At 38.1% G+C, this 16,030-nt stretch overlaps 1 protein-coding gene across 4 annotated transcripts in view; it reads right to left on the bottom strand.

Annotated features, from left to right (window-relative positions):
• Positions 1–5,471: 5,471 nt before the first annotated feature.
• Positions 5,472–16,030, bottom strand: part of LOC111269266 (transmembrane ascorbate-dependent reductase CYB561) — a 44,544-nt gene continuing 33,985 nt past the window's right edge. For all 4 annotated transcript variants that reach the window (XM_022848730.2, XM_022848729.2, XM_022848732.2 and 1 more), the window contains 5 exons: positions 13,690–13,795; positions 12,724–12,867; positions 7,963–8,169; positions 7,398–7,567; positions 5,472–7,266 (listed from right to left, as the gene is read on the bottom strand). In XM_022848730.2, coding sequence (XP_022704465.1) covers positions 7,086–7,266; positions 7,398–7,567; positions 7,963–8,169; positions 12,724–12,867; positions 13,690–13,795 — 808 coding nt within the window. In that variant the 3' untranslated portion in view covers positions 5,472–7,085. The remainder of the gene's footprint in view (positions 7,267–7,397; positions 7,568–7,962; positions 8,170–12,723; positions 12,868–13,689; positions 13,796–16,030) is intronic.

The following is a 16,030-nucleotide window of genomic DNA, read 5'->3' as shown; positions in this document are numbered from 1 at the left end:
ATAACGCTGTGCCCTTCTGACACTGTAACCAAAAAAAGCGTTAGCCTTACGAAAACAATGTTAGGCCAAAAAATCTTATATTACAAGGCAATTAAGTTTTCTTCTCTCAGTTTAACTTTTCAGAAACATATTTTTACCCTACAAGTTAGTGTAGTCCGCCTTCTCAGGGACAATTTGTGCCTTGTAAGGGCACAAAGCAATATTCACATTTTACTTTCGGTGGTATTAGCAGAATTGGACATCTGATGTGGCAAGCCAAACGAAATAGACTTGACAACGTTCTTCGGAAACTTAGACCTGTCGAATTAATCTACAAAGTTGAATAGCTTCAAAGTTACTCAAGATCACCGACGTCGGATAACAGAGCCAAAACAAAACGTTGCGGTACCATTTGAAAGTGTTCAAATTATGAATTTTACCCATCTAATAAACAAGGAGAACAAGAGGTCGCTGTCAGACTCACCGACATTACTGTATGGACGAAGTAATCTAAGTAAACTCTCTGTCGACTCCCTGGAAGCGTATTTAGATGCAGCAATCCCGAAAAGTACTGGGGATAATGCCAAACCATGGTTTCCTTCTGGATGGACGACTGGTGACACCACCCCATGCTCAATATATCTGAAGTTCACATACCAATACCAGAAATATGCAATATGTACGCTTTTGAAAAGCATCACTATTATTAGGACTCGTTTAATTATATTAAATAGTTTGACTTTATTGCCTTGAAGAGCCATTTGTGTGGAATTAACAATAGCTATCTGAAGCAAAAATCAAACGGTTCAGCTGGTGAAATTAATAGTGGAAGACGAATTGCTAAACGCCCAGCTAAAGTCTACTTTGTTCATTTTATGAAAAGTACTATCGATGCGTGTTCATGTGCGCAAATCAAAGCCAGGCAGATTATAATTTTTAGTAGATTCTAAAGAAATCTTCTATACAAATTTCAGTCAGTTCCAAACTAATGTATATTTTGCAAACGCATTTTACTAGCGCAAACGTTATTTCTGAAGAAAAAACCGATTTCTTTAACTAATTTATAGGCTTAAAAGCCGAATCGACTACACTTACGCAAGTACATTAGCTCCATTATTCCGTTGCTCAATCGAATGAGACAACATAAAGAAGAGCGCACATTTCTCAACCAATATCAAGGAGTCTTCACGAAATAGACGATGTGGGGCGCTTCGTAGAAGCACTTCGGTTACTGACGCACGGGCTTCTTCCGTCTTATCGACAAGGAACATATGACCATTTTCAGTTCTCTTGCGTCGCATGTATGATATTGAGAACCTACAAAAACAACAGATCAATCCGAAATAGTCAAGGTATTTTCCAAGATGCTGCCAGTATTTTCCTAGTTAGGGTTATATATATATATATATATATATATATATATAGAGAGAGAGAGAGAGAGAGAGAGCGAGAGCGAGAGAGAGTGAGAGATATGACATACGTTGAAGCAACGAATTATGACGCACGAGTAAGTCAGTCGAAAAACCGATTTGCCTACTAATTTTTTGCAGTATTGCGTACAATTAAACATGAATAAAGTTTACTGGCCTCTGTAAACTTAAATTATATTGCAGCTGAATAAATTGTGTGCACAAATGCTTTAGCCTTGGTAGGCTTTTTGTAGAAAGCGAAAAAATGACAAACTTGCGTTTGATTGCTCAGCAATCAGGAATGTACTATAATGAAGCTTAATTAAACAACGACTCAGCGTTAAATAACGAAGGGTTGTCACTACGAGTCATATTTAGCGAGAATAGCAATTAACTTTCTTAAACAATTTCTCGATTCAGCTCAATGCTTTTAACGAGAATAAAGCTTTATGATTAGGGAATATTATCACGAGAGACTTCTCGAATATCGTAAACAGTTGAGCAAAGTTCATCTAAGTAGTTTAGAGACATGTGCATGTACACTGTTCATTTTAATTTCATGCATATGAATGGTCTTTAAATGCAGTTCAGTTACTTGCATAGGTATGCTCATACTCGTCATATGTTATACTTCATGTACTGCACGTACATATACTACGTGTATTATATTAAATAAATAGAAATACGTGGTATTGAACTAGTCGCTTGTTCGCAGACGGTACGTTCTGACGTACGAATGACAATTCGTGTTTTCGGTAAAGCACAGCCCAAAGTCATAGGTATAAATAAAGAAGAAAGGTAAATAAATAAAAAGGCACCTTCGGAGCAGAAGCGAAGCGGTTTCCGCAGCGTCCTCCAGACGGTGGGCTTTCTCGACTTTACTAACCAACTCTACGAAACTCTTCACCGTTCGAGGTAGATCTTCTAACTCCTCTATCTGACCGACGCGGAAACACTCCGGAGCGACAAGCCTATGGAAGTCCTTGGATGTCAAGAGGGCTTGTGACCACGATACATTGAAAAGGATAAGCGCCAAATGAAGCAACATATTAAGGGTTCTAGGTTGCTAGTATTTTCTTCTTATGTTTGAAATGATCCTGGACTATAGTTGATGTTTTTTGGTTCTATCAACACAATCTACACTTCCATACACAAGCAACACACAAAGCTCTTATAAGGTATCGGCAATGTTCTATTGGCCTCATATATACTGCAGTCAAAATTTCGTGACAAAATTCGCATAGTATTCCATCTCTACGCACTCAAGCTTATCACTGGTGTTCTTTTAAAATCACATGGCACGAAACTTTTTCCCTAATTACTCTAGTAATATTAAGCAAATCGTTCGCAAAAAAATACTAATCTTCATATAAATCACTGCTTATACAAACTATATGCTCCTAGAGACGTGTACGCTCGTGCTAGGTGCTGCACCTCAACTGTAGGAAGTTACCGGGTTCTAGCCCAATTCAAGCACAACAAAAAGGTGGGGAGGGTGGTCCGGGACTGGGTTATCGTGTCCCAAGGAGGATCACGGTCACTTCGGCGGTTATCGCTGCTACGAATAGTCGGACCACTACTATTAAAAAGGAGCCCGGTTCCTATAGCCAATGACGTCTATATCCAGGAGTTTTGGCCGTGAAGAGTCTGCAGCAACTCAGAATAGGGAGATATGAAGCGCTTCCAGATGACACGAAACTACACTGTACTGCTTTGTTAGCTATTATGACGGCTTGAAAAGATGTGTATCGACGTGGCAACAATCAGTGGCAATTAGTAGAAGGCGATGGGGAAACTGTTCACCGTCTAACCATTCTGATGGAAACAGACCAGTAAAATGCAACAGTTTCAAAAGCGTCAACAATACTGCGTGGGTGTTCCCGCATGGACACTTGTTTCTATCTATTTATTTAATATTTACTAAATAAAAAGTATTTAAACTTTTTTAAATGGGAGGCGAAGATCGCTTCACCCTTAACTAAGGACAACTGGTAAGCTTGCCTTCAAAACCTCAGCGCTTTGTTCATTTATCTGTTAATCAGAGACAGAGGTCTTCTTCAGAATATCTCTTCGGGATTTATTTCTATCTGATGAATAACTAGGACCGCAAAGGAACGAATGAATAAAGATCTACGACCAGTGTTCTAACCGAATCCTAACGGCTAACCGTCAGTCAGGCAGATGTGTGTAGTCATATTCTATATGGATTGTTTGATTTCTGTAACCAAATTCTGTACCGCTACCGACTACCGTCTTCTCGATTTATAAAGGAACAAGCCCTGGCTCTCAGTCAACTATGTGCGGCCATTCGCTCGACCGCCTGCTTCGATGAATACTTTATCCCAGTAGAAGCTGCAGTGCAATGCAGTGAGCGTTCCGGAGTTCCGTTAGCGTCGAAACAACAGAAGCGCATAGTTGTAATGCATGGGGTAACAGCGAAGCCTAAATCATAAGCCACTTGTCAAAGAAGAAAAAAGCTTTATCGGAGAGATACGCTTGCGGTAGCCAATTTTTGGTTCAGGCAGGGGAACATCTTTATATTTTATGGCTCGCATTGCAAACTCATTCGTCATACGCTAGTTGTAGATCTTGAGTTGACTGATGGCCATATAATTCGGTTTTATTCTTCGGGTGATCATTAACATCGGCTATTACTACTGCTGTCTAGTTGCTTCGCATGAGTACATCTAACTTTGAATAGATTCGGAATTGTTTAGCGTTTCAATCTGCGCTTATCCGTCGCTCATCTCTTCAGGACACGTGTCATGTAGTCACCGATACTTTCGGATTCTTTTCTGTATGTAGGCATGCGTCTGTTCTAATCAGTGGTGCATTGAATTCCAATCACAGAATTGGTAATTTATATGATAAAGTAAACCGTGTATATTTTCTTTAGTGATAAAGCTATTATAGTCTTCTTGCAGAGCTCGAGCGTTTTAGTGTCTCTGTAATTAGTCTAAGACAACAAAAAACACTTTCAAGGGAACTAGGATAATTGGGGATCACTTACCGCCCAATCTGGGTCACGTTCGTTATAAAGCCGGTACTGAGCCAATATATACAAATAATAATAAATCGTGATTTATTACATTTCCTAGTGCACATGTGTTCGGAAGCATATGTTACACGCTTCGAACGAGCCAATTATTCGTCAACAATTATAGTATTTTGCCAGAACGTAGTTAAATGAAGCAAATTTTTTTAACAACCTAAGTCACAATGCTTACAACAGTTTTATTTATATGTGGGATCTATGTGCAGCGTCCTGTAATATGAATAGTATCTAAAATTATGTTGATGCTTCTTTTAGACAAATTGTTAATCCTAAAGTTTTAAGCCAAATGTTGCTAGGTTTAAATCTTTTGTTCAATATATAGTAGCAACTAGGACGCGAACCTAGACAGTTCATTCTTTATTGAATCATCTATACTTGCCAAAAATCATAGTCAAACTCTTATTTTAGTTGTTTTATCATTTTTCGTTGCTTAACAAACAAAATTAAAAGAAGATTATCTTAAGCATTATGATAGAAAAAACAGAAACCTACTATATATCGTTCATGATACTAGCAACAATCAAATACTTTTCAAATAAAGAACAATAAAGCATCATACGCATCAGTGCTACACACATTTTTACTAAGGATTTCTTCTTATCCGTGCACTCTGTCTATTTGCTTGTTGTGAATAGAGGGTTAAAAAAAAACTACGTACTTATAACGTAGTTGTGCAATACCCCGAGCACAGGAAGTTGTTGAGGAAATTGATTTATATGGCGTCATAGTTTACACCGATGCTTTTTCTGAGCAGAATAAGTCTTCTTCTCAGTTAACTGTATTTACCGATCTATTAAATTAAATTAAATTTAAAAAAAAAATATAATAATCTGAAGTTTATTACCTCTAGAATATTTTTCCAATCCAAGGGCAGCACAGATCTTTTTCTGCCATATTGAAAAGACATGCATTATTTAATAGTAGTTTTGATTAAATATAGTATTAAATAATGTACCTTTGGAAATTACTGAACTCCAGGGAGTATTTATTTTGGTGCGACCTAAACGCGACATAAAGAGACGATACAATTTTATGTGAAAGGTACTCGAATTTGTCTGTCGAGTCTGTTTATTGGATAATCATGCATTCAGCAAGGCATGTATAAAACTACAAACGAATGTATGTTTAATAATACCAAATAGTTCGAGTACTACATAACAAATCAAAAAATATCGAACAAAAACAGCTAACATAACTATCTGATGTCGATAATATAATTAGATAATATGATGTTAGAGTATAAAATATTAAATGTTCTCAAAAATTTAAAGAGCACTAACTTTTGTAATAGTTTTAAGCAATCTATATATATACAGGAAATATTTACAACTATCCTGTGGTTACAATCTGGCGCGTTCAGTTTTAGTATTACCATAAAAATAGAGAGAAAATGTTTAGCGAAATGTTTAACGAGGCACGGCCGAACAGATAAATTCAGTCTACTATGATGTTTTTAGAAATGTTCATCCACCTTCTGGTAATGGTAGTTCCAGCCGTCAAAAACTATTGTCGTTAAACACAGTCCTTTTCCGCAAGTAATTTAAATATTCTGTTCTGAATTTGGTATCCACATTACCACTTCAATATGTAAAATAACAAACACAGCATTTCATCAGCACTCTTTTTTCGAAAGTATTTAAAGTACCAATTTCAAGAGACTAATCGCTAGTTATTACAAGGTCCTATGGAATATTTCGTGTACTGCGTTAACATAATTGATTCGAATGAGCTTGCCTTTCAAACACTTAATTTTTTCAGGTTACGGTATTTATTTAATTATCTAATACGACTCGTTAGTAGACAGTAGTCCTTAAAATGATGCATTTTTATATGAACCTGTGCTTGTAGACAAAGATTGTCATGTCAATTAGAAATATGTTTATATTTTTGAGACGAGGTATTTGCAGCGATTTAGGGGAGTCATAAATACGCGAGAGATGCAAAAATTCTCCTGTTCGATAACTCAACCAGAGTTTATCATGAAAACTAAAATTCTGGCACACGACCCTATTTACTTTAGCTACAAGACAACCATTACTAACCAGTGGAACTGTCACTTTTGGCGAGAAGATTGTATAGTCAAGTAGCCTTTTTGTTCTCCGCTCAATTCATGTTCGAAAGCAGTCAAGAAGGTCCTCCCTGCTTATCGTTCTAAGGCTCCTTGTCGTTTTTGCACCAGTTGTACAAGACAGGGTTTTTAAAGTTCTATATAAAATTGTTTTTACGCACAGTACAAAGGCCCTGTAGGTTAATTCACAGGCAACAACCTTCCTTCTTCAAGCAATTGTCTAATAACGTTTATATTGTCTGCTGAGGTCATCGTACGAACTGACGTATAAATGCTATTTACACATATCATTTACAGGACCTACGAATGCGGTACATAGGTGATCCTAGAACTAAAATTCTACAAACTTGGCTGTGCAATCATCGCAAATCCATCCTGGCGGTGTGCCAAGCATTTCTGGACAGCATCGGTGATACTATCTGATTTAACAGTTGAATTTTTTGTCTTTTCTGATAAAATGAGTGCAATAAATGCTGCTAGATTTTCCGTAATTTCCGTGGTTACCCCCTTATAACTTTGGATTTGAACTCCAGTGAGGTCGTTTTCGTTAGCTTCTGGTGTTCCGTATCGGCATTTAGCTCATATCCACAGCGGCAACGGAGCCAGATGTAGTGAATACAGCCCTTCCCCCGCGAATATTATTCCGGGCGACCAGCGGAAGAAGAATAATTAGAAGCGCAACCCCGCCAGAGAGTGCGTTAAGGATCCAACCCTGTTCAGGATAATCCCTATAATCTGCATTCTGGTTCTGTCCACTGAAATAATTCAGACATTATATGGAGTATTAGAAACGAATTTTTAAATTTCAATACTATAAACTCGGGTTATAATGCATCTCAGCTTGCGCTATGGTCAAATGATTGTAAAAGTTTAAAAGGACGAATACTTGAGCCTGGCTCGGGCGGCCTGCATAAAACCGGTAAGAGTGGTAGCTGATCCAAGTACGAAAATAATGAGCCCAAAAGTCGCGTGCACGGGAACAAGAGCGGCTCGGAAAGAAGCAGTAGCTCCGTCGCAGCAGAGGAGAATCAGGAACGAAACCAGTCCAACCAAGAGCTAAAATGATGTCATTCATCATTAAACAGGTTTCAACCCTGGGGCCAATATATCGATCGACTCATAATAAATGAAGGGGAACGTTTGAAAGGAGGCCACTATGCAGTAAGAAACTTCTTAGCATGCATTTCATTTTATACATATATTCTTACAGAAACTGATTTAGATAATGTAAAAACATAGGGGTAAGGAATAAGTATGTCATATTTAGATTTCTATACAGTTATTTGGCAAGGCTCTATTCGTTTCGCAGACATTATGCCGTTTTTCAGTCATGGCGAGAAAGAACCGGCCAGCCCCTTAGCGGCATACTCGTATCCGCGCAGCTACGAGGAAGCCTAAAGCATAAAAAGACCTGTTGGCATTGTAAATCGATGTGTAACTATTCCAGCTACCTGCATAATGAAAAGTCCGCAAGTGACAATGGCGAGCCACGAATGAAGTGAATAGAAGTGAGCACCCTTGTGAACCCTCTCGTTGGCCTCAAACGCTACATAAAATCCGATGGCGACGCAACTAGCAGCGCTAAGAAACAAGAACGCATGAGTCAACTTCGCGTAGATTCGGCGACAACAACCAAACAGTCGGTAAGTCAAGATTGCCTGTAAAAAAGACAACATTAATTTGTTACAGATTGAAGTTCCATCTACGGCATCCTTGAAAAGGAAAATAATTGTGGGTGCTATGTACGAACATAAATATGACTAATGTTAGCAGTATGATTACCTTTATTCTACTCGGACCTAGTGAAAAGATGCCGCTCTAAATAACACGGTCAAACTGGTTGTGCTAGCCCCAAAAATGTTCATTGTTAACTTATCAAATTCTGGTCTCTTAGTAGTCTAACAAGGATAATTCCGAAATTCTTGCATGCTTTGGTAGTAAAAACCATAAATTGCCGGACTACGTTACACGATTTCTACATGTGTTCTATCTGTAACTTATAAAGCAACAATTTCTAACCGATATTTTTTTCATTGAAGTTACCGTCCAACTTATTAGATGGAGTTAAATCGTCGAACAGATAATTTATGTCATAAGCTAGACGCGTCTTCTACTAATACTTAAAACAATATTAGAATGTGCGCTTCCATCGATTCCTATAGAGTTACAGCTGGTCAGTTGAGAAACAGAAGAGAATATATTTTTCTTCATCCATTGCGGTCTATAATATTTGAATCTTTTTCGCCGAAACGAATTTTGCGTTGGAATGATTTTCGAGTCATGTCATGCCGTTCTTTTGATAATATCCGCAGTAAGACAAAAAGTACAAAGTGAAATACATGTACATTGGCCATTGTGTGATCGTCGACTCAAGTTGTCGATTACCTTTACTTTACTTTTTCAAAAAACGGTTCTAATGAAAACAATGGCAAGACAATTTTTTAACCACTTTTTGGTTTTTGTTAACCAAGAATATGTTACCTGCAGCTCTTAAAAATTTACTTTTGATTAAAAATAAAAGGCAAAATCTTCTTTTCGATTAAAAAATGAGACATCCAGTGTTTTTGAAGAAATTAACGGAATGCTTTTAGCCGTCACTGCATAAAACTAACGTTTTAGAAGCGTCGCATTATATAAGGAGACATTTTTTGAATTTCAAACTCTCTCTGGTCTAGCGGATTTGATACATGTTAGCTGGCCTTTTACCTGATGCGAGAATGGAAGCATGCTAACAATAAGCCTCCTACAACAATTTCCTTTATCCGCTCTGGACAAACTTATTTTCTGTATATACGGGCCATTATGATTGTCCATTTAAAGAATGAATAGTACTTTTTTGATCTGAAAATTAAATTTCAGACATTAAATTCCAAATATATGTAATAATAATAATAAGAAATGTATATGAATCGGTAGCCAGCTGAGAATCGCGTCAGAAAAAGAAGAACAACTCGTTCACCTGATGCATGGCCTCTCTAGTCTTAGTCACGCTGTTGTCACGTATTATCTCTCTTTCTATAGCAACTGGGTGGCGTGTTAACATTTTCTAATATTCCCAGGATTCTTAATGTACGTGTTTTTGTTAATGGCTTATGGCGTGCGAATTTATCATCTGGTCGACAAATGTCTCGCAGAGATGCATATTTGTATTTAAAAAAAAAAAAAAAAAAAGGAGTACTGAGAAAACATTCCAGTAATGTCGGCAGCTACGTCAAATCATTAAAGTTTACTTAACCTGTAATATATTATATTTCAGCTTTTTATTCCCTCTGCTTGAATTTTCATTAACTAGATTATCAGGCTGATCATTCAAGCCACGCGCTCTCCTATTTGCAAATGAAAATATTTGTTGTTTTACAAGTCGACTTCACATGTCAGTACACTTTAATGATAAAAGTTAAACTTATTATGTAGAGTTCATGTTTTTTTTCGTGACTTCGATGCACTCTGTCTGACTGCTACTTGTCGTCCAAAAAAAAAAATAAATAAATACGTAGCATACGTTTCGAATGCCTTGTTTTGGAACCGTTCATTCACCGCGGTAATGGGCCCTAATTAGATGTCATGTTTATTTAGTAATATGATTACCTAATATTATGGTGAGGATGTTTATTCAAAGGGACTTCAAGCTATATCTTCGTTTTCAGAGTAGCCTCAGTGCAACCTACATAGTGAACATGATACATTTCAAAAGAATTTTCTGTTTTTGTAATATTATAAGGGATACAGTGCTCGAAAGCAGAGTTGCTCACTTTGTTATGCTACTTGCTAACTGCGGTGTATTTATTTTTTGATATTCTCCTCTACACGATCCCTGTTTTCAATGTCAATTCAATTTGATGGAGAAAGAAAAACTTTAGTAGCAAACTAAATGCAGTTACCAGGGGAAGCCGTACTATACGATCGTGATTTTTTATCAACGACCAAGTGCAATACTAGCACGCCTATGTTGACACAAGGCAGAGAGTTGGACTGGACAGAACTGTTGAAACCAAAAAAGCCCTCTCATACTACAACAGACCTTACGCAATAAGCGAAAAAAATGAGCTATACGCGGATACAAAAATCACTCATAACGAATAGGAAACGAGTCCCATTCGAAAGAAACAGCTGCCTGTGTAGACCTATTTGCGTAACAACGTCTTGTCTGAGTATACAAATAATGTTGCTTCTCTCTTGCATATGGTCAGACATTTACATCAAGTTACCTTACAAGTCGAACGCACTTCGAGCGACATCTAGTCGTGTTGCTAATGTGTAACGGCTAAATGTAGCACTGCCCAAGTGTATGAACTTGCTTTTGTTCTAAAATCCAAACGTACGGCGAAATTAGTTTGATGGGAATTTTGACGACAGTTTGATTGATATATACTTAACGAAAAACGCAGAAATTCTCAATCTAATAAGAACGAACACAGGCAAAGAATTTATGCTACAGTCAAAGTTATGATTCACATTTAACGTTCGGTAGGCTTTATTATGAGGCAACTAGAAGTCGTTTTAATGTACTTAACTGCCAGGCGAATGGAACAATAAGTGGGAAGGCAAAGGTCAGCCCGTATTACTGAACACTTTGAACATCGTATCCATGGCAGACTACCGATAGTTATCGATGTCGTAATGGGGTATATATACTCGTCCCGCTGTTTTCCACGTTACTTGAGTAGAACAACTTGTTGTTGTTTGGAGGAAATGCGCGAGCATCCTTCACCGATGTAATAACATATTACGCATGCGTGCTTACTCCGTTTAACAGTCATCTCCGAATGCTTTTTCAGCTAATTAGAAAGACTATAGTTCCCAACTCCGAACGAATTCAAATTATCGACCAACTCATTAGCAATTACAAAATACAAACTGATAAAAAGATACTGAGTTATAAAGAAAAAAAACCTAAAAGACAGTTCGCGCTATTCATAGCACATCGACCTCGAACGTTTGCATTTCAGTACTTTAGGAAATTTATAATATCCGCATGATGTGAAGCTACTGGACATTTCTCCAGTAGCCCTTAGCGGCGGCACGATCCTGCCCGTCTAGTTAGTTATAGCCCGCTTCGTATGAAACGTGACAACTAGATTTAAAGATTACGGCATTTTACAATGGTACCACATTTTGCTATACTTTTTTGTACTCAAGAAAAGCTTGTACTTTTTGAAATCGGAGACCATTTACTTGGACATTGCTACTCGGACTTTTAGCTGGTAAATTGTAACGAGGTAACGAAAATCAGAAAGATCGATTGGTCTACAAGTATAAGTTTCATTTCAAAAAGGACAGGTCGCGTTATGAAACCTTAGACTCAGTCAGAGTTCTACTGCTATAAATACCGTTAGCTGTCGGGTCAACAAAATCCAAAAAGAATATTTTGAGCTTTAAAATGAGTTTCGTGAATAAGTCCGTTTTGAAAAAAATACCGACGAGTTGAGAGCTGTAATGCAAGCTAACCCACCTCAGGGTGCAGAATGTTAGCACTTGAACCAGTGTAGTATCTTGATCAAGTTAACAAAGTACAAAAAAAAGGTATGAAAAAATGGGTACCGCATGATCTGAACGAGGATGAAAAACCGAGACGTAGAAATGCTTGCTCCTGTTTGCTCTCTCGTTAGAACAGTGACTTACTTTTCCGCCGAACTGTGTCGTGTGGTCTTCACGACAACCCTCGACAGTTGTATTAGCGGGTGAACTCAACTTAATGTGCACTTGATGTCCTTCAATAATATTTAAAATTAGAATGATCTTTGTATGTAACCGATACGTGAAATCTGTTAAAGGATAAAATTACTATCCACAGAAAACCACTTATAAGAAAAAATCGAATTTACCGCACGCCTTTGTGAGATGAGTTCGGTTTAGGCTCACTTAGAATAGGTAAAGTTTCGAGATCAGCTAGCAGTCAGGATCTTAGCTAATGGCTTACGGCTTTTCTGTGTCGGACCAACGTATGCTTGCGTCGATCTGCAGACAGGTGGGCCCGTAGCTGCCCTCGCACGAAAAGAACTACTCTACTTTGTAACTGTTCCAAGTGACCAACGATCCTTTTTTCTATTACTTTGCGTTTACATATTAATGTATAGAAGGCAAAGCCCAAATGATCGATGACTGCTGTGCCAGTCATTGTCGCATGCCTATTGTTAATACGGTAAAAATGGCTAAAAACAAATTAGGTCTATGCGAACTCATAGGATATAAGTACAAATAGGTTTTCTTACCTGTCCATTGAGAAAAATCAAACCAACAATCATAAGAATAAAGTGAAGATTAAACTGCCGTTTAATGTCGTTGGTCCATGCCACTCCACCTTCATAATGGAACACCCAGAACAGTGTGACCGTCAAAACCCCTAACAGCACGATCTGTAAAATGTCGTAACTTTTATTAGTGACAACAGACAAACGTTATTCTCTATTTGGTTATTAGTGTACCCAATCCAAGATAATATTGATCTTGGAGACAAACAATAAAAATATCGGGAACCATTTCTGTCTTCATTCAAAGCTTGAGAAATAAAGAACGAGTATTATATATAGGTACAAACGTTCATTGTATTATTTGAAGCCTAAAAAGGTTCACTATACGGTATCTTGCACACTGTCAGAGAAACCACCGTCCGTCATTATAGAATATAAAGTCCTCGTTTGCTTTTTGAACAATGAAACGACTCTCAGATGCTTTCGATGACCTATTCGAGTAGTTTTTGAACGCTAAAGAAAGTAAAATCATATTGACCTCGAGCAGAAATCGATTGTGTCATTTGGCACTCGTTTGAACTAAATAGCCGTCGATTTCTCCCCATCTCGTGTTGTGAGTCCGTCATTGCGGGAGAGCCTTAGTAGGGCGTTTATGAGTAGGTGGTTTAAGGATATGATTCTGACACGACCGTCGTCGTGTAAAGGGCGCTTCAAGCTCTCCATTAAAAGTTCGACTTGTTTTCATCGTTGACTTTGTACGTCCTTCCAAAACGTTCCCATTTCAAGTTCAAGCAATAATACGCTAAGATTAGCCTTTCCGGTTGCTTTGGCTTTTGTTGTCTCAATTTTGACGTTTATACTAACAAGTACTCCACAGATTCGGAATATTTTCGAACGAAAATCTCTGTGTAACCTACTGATTTGCAACTTAACTTTGTTATCTACAAAAAAAGTTCACACAAGAAAGCTATTAATAAGGCATGTTACCTCGGTGAGAAGAACAAACAAGTTGAGGAAAGCTCTTGCGCAAGCGCCCATCGGCTTATCCAGCATTACCATGCGGCCCTCGCTCTCAACCACCGTCGATGACTTCCTGAAAAGTAAGATCATTATTATTAGCAGTTGTGGTAGTAAGGTCCCGTAAAAATGTAAACGCAAACAAGAACAAATACCAAGTAATGCACTTCATAGGCAAACAGCTCCACGGAAATGAATCGCCACGGAATCATTTAGTGAGTGGTATATAACATTTTGTTACATTATCATTAAACCGGGATCGGAACATAACGGGACAAAAATTAGAAAATTTCAAGTCAGCAGTAATGGGAAGCTGCGCTTTTCAGATGTAATTATCATCAACTGCTGTGCGTAGGATGAGTGTTTCGCATTCGAAACAAGCAGCTTTTCCGACCACTGTCGGAATCTAATCAAACTCAGTTAATATATTTCACACTAAGAAAATAACGAATAAGCGAACCAGATTTACCAGCCACTATACGTTTCTCACTTAAGACAATTATGCTTGAAGTATATGTTTCCTCGTTCAAAAAAAGGAAGGCGTGATAATGCTTTTCTCTACAGCTACAGATTCAGGGGTTTGGTTTAATCAAAGGTGCTTAGTAAGAACTCACACAGTAAATTTGAACTTTGGGCTATGTGGTCAAAAATAGTGATCCTATCTTAAGTAAACATTACTAAATACAACAGGAAACAAAGTCTACGCGCATAATAAGGTAATCTGCTTGACGAAACAAATCATACTGCCAGAGCTTAAAAACGCGTTCCATTATTTACAACGATCGTAATACCAATAATTCTAACTGCCATTCGTCAATACCCCGTTTTAATAGAAGCACGTTATTTGCACTCCGTAACGTTCAGATTTTCTCTTCAAGCCGGTCAAAATGGTTTGACCGTATGGTCCACTTCAGTTTCATCCAGTCATTCTATCGGACTCTGAACGCAACATGAGTTACACTAGTGGCGATTAGGACGTATAGCAGCGAAACACGGTCTACAAATATCGACATAAAGTATATGATGTTGAATACTGAAGTATTAGTATCTTCAGTAGCCGAACTGTGATCCCTTCTTGTCAGCACGAGTGAGAACTAATATCGCGGGTTTGCAGTACAAATGGCCGGAAAATCGCGGCTCATTCCAACTGAATGGCGCAGAAAGCCACCACCAGCAGCAGCAGCAACAACAACAACAACAACAACAACAGCAACAACAACAACAACAAGATCCTAGTTGCCTACTCGGCAGCTTCCGCTGCAGCTCATCTATAGCAGTGACATTGCCTATTCGGGCCGTTTTATTGGTCTGGCTTAAATTTAGCCCGTGGCCAAACCCTAACCAACTTCAGCAGGCTCTGCTAGCTTAAGCTATGGGTGAAGGTTGAGAACTGAAGTCTGTGTCTGTGACTGTATTAAGCGACATTCGGTGTCGTTTCTACTTCGATATTGTCTTCTCCATCTTTTTTCCAGCCTTTATTACATATTTGTAAATCAATAATATGTTTGGTACTGCCGGAACGTTAAAGAACTGTCTCTGCATGGACTTGTGCGCTTCATAGAAGGCATACGCTATAGAGAAGCAGTTGGTTTGATGTCTATTGACATCGACATAGTGACTGACTGACTGACTCCAGCAGTTTATGGTATGAAGACACACTTTGGGTTCATCTAGGACATTTTTGAACGCCTCAGCCGCTTTCCAGCTAGTAGACGTGTTACATTCATGTCTTCATATGTATATTCCATGCAATACATTTTCATAGACTGTCTTTGCACAGTCATAGGTTGACGTAACGTTTGTCGTACATAAACAATTGCCATAAATCACCACCCTGTCTACCTCGAGGATGAGTTCTTCGTCTGATACAGCTTTTGTTCGTAGACACTGACGTATCCTGGCTATTAACTAACACACGGACACCTGAGTTTACGATTGTAGCGGCGGACGCCACCGCTCTGAGTTCCAAGGTACCCGAACTTCAAGTTAATGGGTGGATGAATAAACAGAGCAAATTCGTGAATACAGTGCTAGCACACAGCATCGTTATTTATTATTTTATTCTATAAATTTGCTCTAGGAGGTTTGTTATGCATATAACGTACTATAAATAGAGGAACTACTGAAGCTACAAACGAAACTTCAATAAGTAATCAATAACCAAAGTTATTCTCGAAAAAGCTGATCATTTTGCAATAGCATATAAACATGGATACTGGTCCGCTTGTATTTTAGATACGATAGCGTAGCATCTACTGTTGAATAACTAAAAAAGAAAAACATACACGCGCACACACAGCAAAAGGCACAT

The sequence above is a fragment of the Varroa jacobsoni genome, unplaced genomic scaffold, assembly GCF_002532875.2.
Source record: "Varroa jacobsoni isolate VJ856 unplaced genomic scaffold, vjacob_1.0 scaffold_1370, whole genome shotgun sequence".
NCBI lineage: Eukaryota > Metazoa > Arthropoda > Arachnida > Mesostigmata > Varroidae > Varroa > Varroa jacobsoni.
The sequence above is the reverse complement of the archived record's forward strand: the minus strand, read 5'-3'. Positions and strand labels throughout refer to the sequence as shown.